The sequence below is a fragment of the Tasmannia lanceolata genome, unplaced genomic scaffold, assembly GCF_043159265.1.
Source record: "Tasmannia lanceolata isolate RefF3 unplaced genomic scaffold, GAP_Taslan_0.1 ptg000006l, whole genome shotgun sequence".
In the NCBI taxonomy this organism is placed as follows: Eukaryota; Viridiplantae; Streptophyta; class Magnoliopsida; order Canellales; family Winteraceae; genus Tasmannia; species Tasmannia lanceolata.
The window spans coordinates 45,078,181-45,087,005 of NW_027518683.1; the positions used below are offsets into that span (position 1 = coordinate 45,078,181).

At 39.4% G+C, this 8,825-nt stretch overlaps 1 protein-coding gene across 1 annotated transcript; it reads right to left on the bottom strand.

Moving 5' to 3' along the window:
* Positions 1-1,853: 1,853 nt before the first annotated feature.
* Positions 1,854-7,536, bottom strand: LOC143878634 (putative disease resistance protein RGA3). The gene is made up of 3 exons (XM_077380899.1): positions 3,664-7,536; positions 3,378-3,533; positions 1,854-2,156 (listed from the first exon to the last, which is right to left on the bottom strand). Exon 1 carries the CDS (start codon positions 7,237-7,239, stop codon positions 4,351-4,353), a length of 2,889 nt encoding a protein of 962 aa, XP_077237014.1. The 5' UTR covers positions 7,240-7,536; the 3' UTR covers positions 1,854-2,156; positions 3,378-3,533; positions 3,664-4,350.
* Between the last annotated feature and the right edge of the window lie 1,289 nt (positions 7,537-8,825).

Here is an 8,825-nt window from a genome sequence, read left to right on the forward strand (position 1 = left end):
ACCCCGACCCTACATTCCTAATATATGAAGTGAGCGAGTCTCCTTACGCCACTAGGGAATTAAGGAGGGATGAATCCACAAGCCAACCCTCTTAAGAGAGCTACGACATCCGCATCTTTAGAATTCTTCATACCTATCAGAACCAAACAGGCCCATTTGATAATGCTCTCACATTATGAGTAAGTCCACCACTACCAGCAAAGCTCGGATTAACTAAGCTATAACCATGGAAGTTCAGCTTAACTAATATAGGGTCAGGAGGCAGCCACCTATGTTGGTGGTGATTTGAGCGTATTGCACTCAAGTGAATCACATTCCACTCAAGTGAATCACATTCCACCATAAACATATGGAAGACTTCGAATAGCCTCTGAACTTCGGAAGGATGATTGCTCACTTCACCACAAAAGATAAAATCTTTTGTTAGATACTACGCTCCCTTTGTTGTTTCCCTTCTAGATCCTTCTATTTCTCTCCTTGCAAACCCGTCATGAGGACCCAAGCCTCCACCATATCATCTATATGAATGGAAATGTCCAGCCATTCCAAATAAATCAAGAATGTAGAACCATATCTTTCTATGAAACTCTTGTGAATGAAAATATGATCCACTGTCTGCTGCACAACACATGATTTCTAAGTGTGTATTTGTGCTTAGTCTAGCATTTATCGACATTCCATCTCAAGTAAACTTCTGCGAGTATTTCCACTTTATTGTGGACCCTGTGTCCAGACAAAACCGATGTTTAAATCCTTGTTTAGAATTAAAAGTTGGAATATGAGTAGAATTAGAAACAAAAATAGGATTGGAATTAGAAAGGTGTGGAATTAAGATTATAAATAGGATTATTCTTAATTCAATTCTTTACCATTAAAAAAAAATAGATTATGAACGTATCTACCTACTGCATATTTGCTAAATCCTATAGACTTATCTATTAGCCTATTAATATCCCTCCTGCCACTTGTTCTTCTGTTGTGGTAATAGATGTAGTAGTTGCAAGAATTTGAAGTTTTTGTACACCATTTTGAGGATGGGACTTGAAACTATTCGATTTTGCAAGCAATTTTCGCACAGCCTTAGAGTGAATTTGCTTTTCCTCAGCATCTTCAAGCAGCTATTGAATTTGCTTTTCATCTCTCGTATTGCCCATTCCTTCAAATCGCCAAATAGTGTGGCAAGAAGAGGGGATACAAATATGTATGCTATTGCTGCCATTCCTTCTCTAGAAAACAAACCCAAGAACAGCGTCATGGTGAAGATAGAGAAAATAGTAAGAGTTTCAGGACATACTGTTGCAGTAACAAACTATGAAGCGAGTACTGAGAGCTAATAAGCATAAGCTTTTATCAATTTCTTGCAATAAATTAATAAGAGCTTCGACAGTTGTTGTCCTTGTTTGTATTCCCATCATTGAGGTGAATGCCTAAAATACAAGCACTAGTTACCTTTTCTGTTGTAACTTTCATATCTCCTTCTGTGGAATAGCTTTTCTCCCTTCTACTTTTTCCTCAATTTTCTTGCTTTTATTTTAATGATGGTAACCTTAGCTTTCACTTTAAAAAAAGGTGGGGTTTGATAAGCAAGTTTCTAGCAAAATTTTATATTGTAATTACATCCTCTTATATTAAGAAAGTATAGCTAAGCCACTTCTTTTTTGGGGGGCTTCCTTGACAAACTTCAATCTAGCTTCTTATTATTGGATCTGCAATAATTCTTTCACAGACTAAGAACTACAAGATCACCCCTTTCATTTTGGGTTGAAGGAGGGATCGTCAGTCGAGCCCCAAAGGGCTCGTCGCATAAACATGTAAGGTCTCAATTTGCATTTCAAACTTTCATACCAGAACAATTCCAAAACATATCAATAATAATTTAATAAACTAAATCCAACAAAACGAGGTCACAATCCGCAATAAAAGAAATCCATGACTCCCTAAATAACTCCTCGATAAAAAAATAAAATATGAACTTCCAAACATAATGAGGTTATAATCTATAACAGATATGACAAACTCCCAAATAAGAAAAAATGGTAATAACAAATTTAAATAAACTGTCTTGTCTCTAAGCAAATTCTAACATTTAAGTTTTCAAGCGTCCATGAAACTCCTCAGTGTTCCCGCAAGCATTGGAGTTAATCAACCTAGGTCATCTGTAACAGAATAAATACAGAGTGAGCTAGATAGTCAAGTAAGTAACCACCAACCTTAGCTAGCCAGATCAAGAATGTAAGATAAAACATTTTAGAATAGAGATTTCCGAAGTTAAAATATTTTTCTTTTGTAAAACAATGACAGTTCCCAGTCAAATCTTACACAGTTTTACAAGCTTCACTTGCATGGAACAATTGACAAACAAATTCAAAACAATTGACTTTACAACAATTGACAAACAAATTCAAAACAATTGGCCATACTATATCGCTCTTACGACATATTGCTCTTGTGGAAGGGTTAGAATAAAAATTACATATAACCCTTGTAGTCAGAAGTAATACCATCTGGATGCCACTTATATTATACTCCGATAGTCCAAAACTTATATGGAGTTTAACATATCCAGAGTTTATAATAAATAATAGTTATGATAAAAAGAAGAAGAAGAAATTAATCTAAAACAAATTTTAGTTGTCAAATAAAATTCAACTGTAGGATCACTTTTCATTAGTTTAACATACCCCCTCCTTTATATTTCAGTTGAAAGTCAATGGGGGGAGTTCCTCTCTCTCTCTCTCTCTCTCTCTCTCTCTCTCTCTCTCTTTATATATATATATATATGTTAAAAATGTTTGTGAGCTAGAGCTCATATAAACTTATATGAGCTAGAGCTCACAAATATAAGGGGCCCACATTCTTTAGATGATCCAAAGCATTCATTTGATAGGCCCTCGTATAGATAGGATGTGCCCAAAAAATCAACTTCATAGGATCATCCTAACCCTTCCATTTGTGGAGGTTAAAAACGGGCAAATTTATGGAGGTTTATACCCCTCAATTTTAACCTAAACAAATGGAAGGGTTAGGATGATCCTATGAAGTTTGAATTTTTGGGCACATCCTATCTATAAGAATTTATCACCCCCCTTTGCAAAAAAAACAAGCACAAGGGCGGGCAAGGGCGCTCTTCAGTTTAGCATTCCTCTTTTTCGGAAAACATTAGTTCAAACAGAGAGCATATACAATCCAACACGGTACTGTTTAGAATCCCAATTCTTATTTTTCTAAAACTTACTTAAAAAAGAGAGCATTTTTAATGATTCCAGAGTTAAATAGTAAAAAACAAAAAACCATGAAGAATCATACAAAAAAAGCAGACAGAGACGTGCTCCAATTTTGTGTTAATGAAAATGAAAAAAATACTCATCTTTGTTTACCTGTCATGGTTGTGGATGGCAAGGTAGAGGAACTGAGAGTAATCCAACAATCTATCCTTTAATCCCATCTACATTCTAGAATCTCTTTCCACCACCGAATTCCATCGATTCAGCTCTCGCTCTGATTCTTAAAATCCTCCGTTCATGTTTCTACATCTGCCATGTTTTGTACAGAAGGACCGTACTTGGCTTAGTTTCTTTAATTTTTCTTAAAATCATGAAGATTAAAATAATAATAATAATAATGCAATGGTAGAAAATGTTTAAACAGGGAAAGAGGTCGCACCTTTGTCTAGATGACGATTATCTGCAGGTAATTACGGGGATGTGTTGTATCTTGGACCAATCTTGGCCGTCGTTCTTTTGACATGATTCCTTCAATTTAGGACATCCAACAATATACAAACGTTTAAGTGTAGTGGGGAGGCTTTGCATCCCCTTGGTCAAGGACTTGATATTAGGACAAGTGAAGATTTCTAGAGTATTGAGCGTGGTGGGCAGCCCATAGTCATTATTTTCATCATCTGGAAACAAGGAATGGAGTTTTGAGAGAGGTGAGGCTTTGCATCCCCTTGGGCAAGGACATGAGATTGTCACATGAAAATATTTTAAGGTCTTTAATTGTCATGGGCAGTGCTGACTCTTTTGAGAAAAGCGGGAGTTGAGTAGCAATGGATAATTCTACAAGGGAGGTGAGGTTTTCCAGCCGAGTAGGCATGGACTTGAGATTAGGACATCCGACAATTCTTAGAGATTTGAGCGTGGTGGGAAGCCCCCCCCTCTCCATATCCCAAGGACTTTAGTCCTGGCCAGTTAAAGATTTGCAAATGTTGGAGAGAGGTTAGATCTTGCAAAGAGACCTACTCGAGACAGCACTCCAACTGATGACACCTTCGTATGGTTAACCTTTGAAGAGAGATAGGGCAAGGCGTTGTCAAGCTTAATAGCATCTTCACGCCACAACTAATGAGTTCTAAGTCACAAATAGATGGGGGATGTGTTGTTTCTTGGGCCAATCTTGGCGGTTGTTCTTTTGAAATGATTCCTTCAATTTAGGACATCCATTAATATACAAACGTGTAAGTGTAGTGGGGAGGCCATCTTCTGGCAAGGATGATATTTCGGGACAGAACATAATATGTAAATCATTGAGGGATGTGAGGTTTTGCATCCCATTGGGTAAGGACTTGAGGTTTTCGCAACCCCAGATGAAAAGAGTGACGAGAGTAGTGGGCAGCCCATAATCATTGTTGTTATCATCAGGGAACAACGAAAAGAGTTGAGGACAACTAGTGATTCCAAAATTTGTGAGAGAGGTGAGGCTTTGCATCCCCTTGGGCAAGGACTTGAGATTAGGACAAGAAGAGATTTCTAGGTTATTGAGCGTGGTGGGTAGCCCATGGTCATTATTTTCATCATCAGGAAACAAGGAATGGAGTTGAGGACAATCTTTTATTTTCAATTCTTTGAGGCAGGGGAGGAGGCTTTGCATCCACTTGGGCAAGGACTTGAGATTAAGAAAAGCAGAGATGTCTAGAGTAGTGAGCAAAGTTAGATTGGAGTGATGTGACATCCAACTTGGAAAACTGACACCGCCATAGGATTTTATATGTAATTTTTTAAGGTTGGCATGGGGTTGGAGGCCTTCCAATACCCCATCATCATTGTTTCTTCCATCTTGTGAACTGTCATCTCGGTGCCATTTCAAACTCAACTCATTAAGGTATTTCTTATCTTTCAAGTTGGCTTCTTTTGCCTCCTCTATGTTTTGCACATGCTCGAGACCTGAAATTTCAAGTCTTCCTTTAATGTTGCTCAGGTTCTTCAACTCTCCTATTTGACAACCACTCTCTTCGCACACCTTGAAATGCGGCAATGTTTGGAGTGAAGTTAATTTTCCAATTCCTAGCAAAGGAACCCACTCTACAAAAATATTCCGTAGATTAACTAGATTCGTGATACCTTTGGGTAGCCCTTTAAGATTCCAGCAAGATTTCAGAACTAGAATTTGCAAATTACAGAGATTAGTTACTGATTCAGGCAGCCTCTCTATCTTCGTGCCAGAGAGGTCAAGGTAGCGTAGATGTTTCAAATGGCCAATCGAATCCGGCAACTTGTCGATTGCAGATCCATTCAAATCCAATACACGCAGGCATCTCAACTCCATCAATGCATCATTGAGAATCTGGTTGTCAATGGAAGATGGAGTCGTCAGTTGTAAAGTGCGCAATCTCTTAAATTTGCTCAAGGCCTCCAAAGACATTGAACCCTCTTTGACGTCAGTCCATGATAAATGACGTGCCATTTCAGGGATGCTTCGTGGCATACCGTCTTCCATTCTACAACATTCATCCCCTGAGACAGATTCTGCTAGATCATGCATTAAATCATGCATCACGTATATTGAAGTCTTCAGAAAGACGCTTTGGTGAATACATTGAAAGAAAGACTTTAGTAATAAATCATCAAATATCTCCCCACCAATATCTTCAAGGAGTGTGCTTCCTTTGATTTGAATGAAGCCTGTAGCCATCCATTGTCGGACCAACACATCTTTGTCAAACCAATGATCTTTAGGAAATTTGGCACAATAGGCAAAACAATGCTTTTGATTGGCTGGCAGGTGACAATAGCTCAATCTCAAAGCTGGCAAAATTTTATTATCATCATCCTTCCATATTTCGCTTGTCAAAATCCTTTCCCACTCGCTCACAGTCCTTTTATAAGACAAGATTCCCCCCACTGTCTTTACTGCCAAAGGCAGGCCTTTGCATTTTTTCACAATTTGCCTACCGATTTCCTCCAGTTCCGGAAAGGCATTTGAAATCCCTCCCGCAAAAGCACGCCGAGTAAACAATTCCCAACAATCAGTATCTGGTAAAACCTTCAAATGGTGGGAAGGAATTGCGCCCAACATCCTTGCAACCCATTCATCTCGTGTAGTAATGATAATTTTACTTCCTTTCGCTCCAACTCCAAAAGGAGCTCGTAGAGTGTCCCAATGAGTATGAATTTGATTTTCACCCCACACGTCATCGAGAACAATTAAAAATTTCTGACGGTTGAGTTTTTTTTCGAGACAACGCTGTGCGGCATCCAGATTTGAGAGATCACAGTTGCTTCCACTTGCAGATTCAACAAGTGCATTTGTTATTCTCAACACATTAAAATCATCAGACACACATGCCCACACTCTGAGCTCAAAATGCGTCTTGACCCTGTGATCGTTGTAGACGAATTGAGCAAGAGTAGTCTTCCCAACCCCACCCATGCCAACTATGGGAATAACAGAGTACAATTTATCATCATCATCTGAAACCAACAATTGTATGATTTTGTCTTTGTCGACTTGTCTACCAATCACATCAGATTCGTCTACCAAAGAGCTAGTTTCCCGTCGCTCCTGTTCAATTTGGGAACCCCTCCCTCCATCTCTTCTAATTTCGAGATGGAGGTCATGTCCTTCCTTTACAATCACATCTAACCTTCCACTAATCTCCCTTATCTCACGTGCTATGCCACGTTCGTACTGGAAAATAGAGGAGATGTACCGAACAGCCCCTACCTTCTGTCTCTTGCTTGATTGAGCTTCCGAAGCAACATCGTCCAATATGTCATTAGCGTCGTAGGCGATATTCTTGAGTTCTCGAAGCCAACTTCCAACAGCCTTAGAGTGAAATTGCTTTTCCTCAGCATCTTCAATCACGCCTTGAATTAATTTCACTTTCCTCTCTAACTTTTCCACCTCCTCCTCAACACCAACACCCCATATTGATTTCATTTCTTGTATTGCCGATTCCGTCAGATTGCCAAACAGTGCACCAAGAACAGAGGATACAAACATTTGCACCATTTCTGCCATACTTTCTCCTCTAAGGAAACAAGAAAATCCCAAGAACGAACCAGATGTTTGTCTACAGTGAGAGAGAGGGAGAACGAACCAATGGAGAAAATAATGATGCCAGAGCAATAAGAGACAAGAAGCATAAACTTTTATCAAAAATGAGCACCGACGCGTCAGCTTTATCAGTAGACTCACGCATGAAAAGTAAGGTCTGGACGACGACCTAAGTCTGGCCAGATCAATTGAATAATCTCAGCCCTTGAAAATCACAAGAAGTGCAGATGGAGAAAATAATGAATGGAGAGTGAGAGAGCAGTGAGTGAGAGAGAGGGAGAAGAAGCATCTACTTTAATCAGAGCTCCTGCAAGTCTGCAACAAAAGTAGTGAAGCCCACACGGGTTAGTCAGAGTTGTCTGTGGAAAGTTGAAGCCCACACGGGTTAGTCAGAGTTGTCGGTGGAAAGTTAAGTCTGGACAACGACAATCGGATAACTCAGTCCTTCATCTATGATGCCTCATTTATTGTTCCACCCAGGAAATTCTTTACGGCTCTGTTTGGTTAGATGAGATTTTAGTGGAAGTAGTAGTCAACAAGGAGGTGACATGGGTGAGATATGTGTAGACTTGTCTAGAGAAGATTAGAGGAAATTTTGGGGAATTTTGGTAGTGTGTTTAGTTAGATGTCAAAACATGTGGGAGAATGGAGGGGTGTCATTAACAAAATAAATAGTAGGGGAGAGAGAAAGAGGAGAGAGAAAGAGGAGAGAGAAAGAGAGAAAAAAGTAATGATTACACATGGCATTTCATATTCTACTCTTCTCCCCTCTAAATTTTACCAAAAACAAGGTTTGGCATTGGAAAAGTAGGGGAGAGGACAATTCTAAATTTTACCAAAAACAAGGTTTGGCATTGGAAAAGTAGGGGAGAGGACAATCCCGCCACATAGGTGCCACCTAAGCAAAAAACTAATAATGATGTCTCTTCCATGTCTAGTAGTCAAATGGAATTTGAGCTAAAAAATGACAACCAAACAACACTTGGTATTTCATATTCCTAGAAATGCTCAGCCGTCTTCCCTACTTTTTGCAACCAAACAGAGCCTACATGAATTAAAAAGGGCACTGATATTCCCCCCTGTAGGCTATTTTCCCCGCTTGACGGCTGGCTAACATTAAACGTTAGGATTTAACGTATATGTCACTTTCCCACCATTTGACCGGTCTCTCTCTCCACACACCCAACAAGAACAGTTGGTGGGCCCAATTATCAGTCACTCCATGATAATTGCCCCCTGATTTGCCCTCAGAGATGCCTTCAAACTAGTCAGATCAGAAAGAGTGAATGGGTTGTAAAAAACCCTAGCACAGTGCCTGATAAGGTGGGTTTTACTGCCCCATATCAAAGCAAGGCTCAACCTCAAATCAATGAGGATGCAGACTATGCTCAGTCTCGGATGAACATCAGAGAATCTTCTAAAGGAATAGATATTGGATCCGGATCTCCGCAAATTAGGATCCATAAAAATAAATTTTCCGCCCTTCAAGATTCAGACCTCACCCCTTCCAATAATGATCCCCCATTAGCTTCCCATTCCCCTGAAGGTCC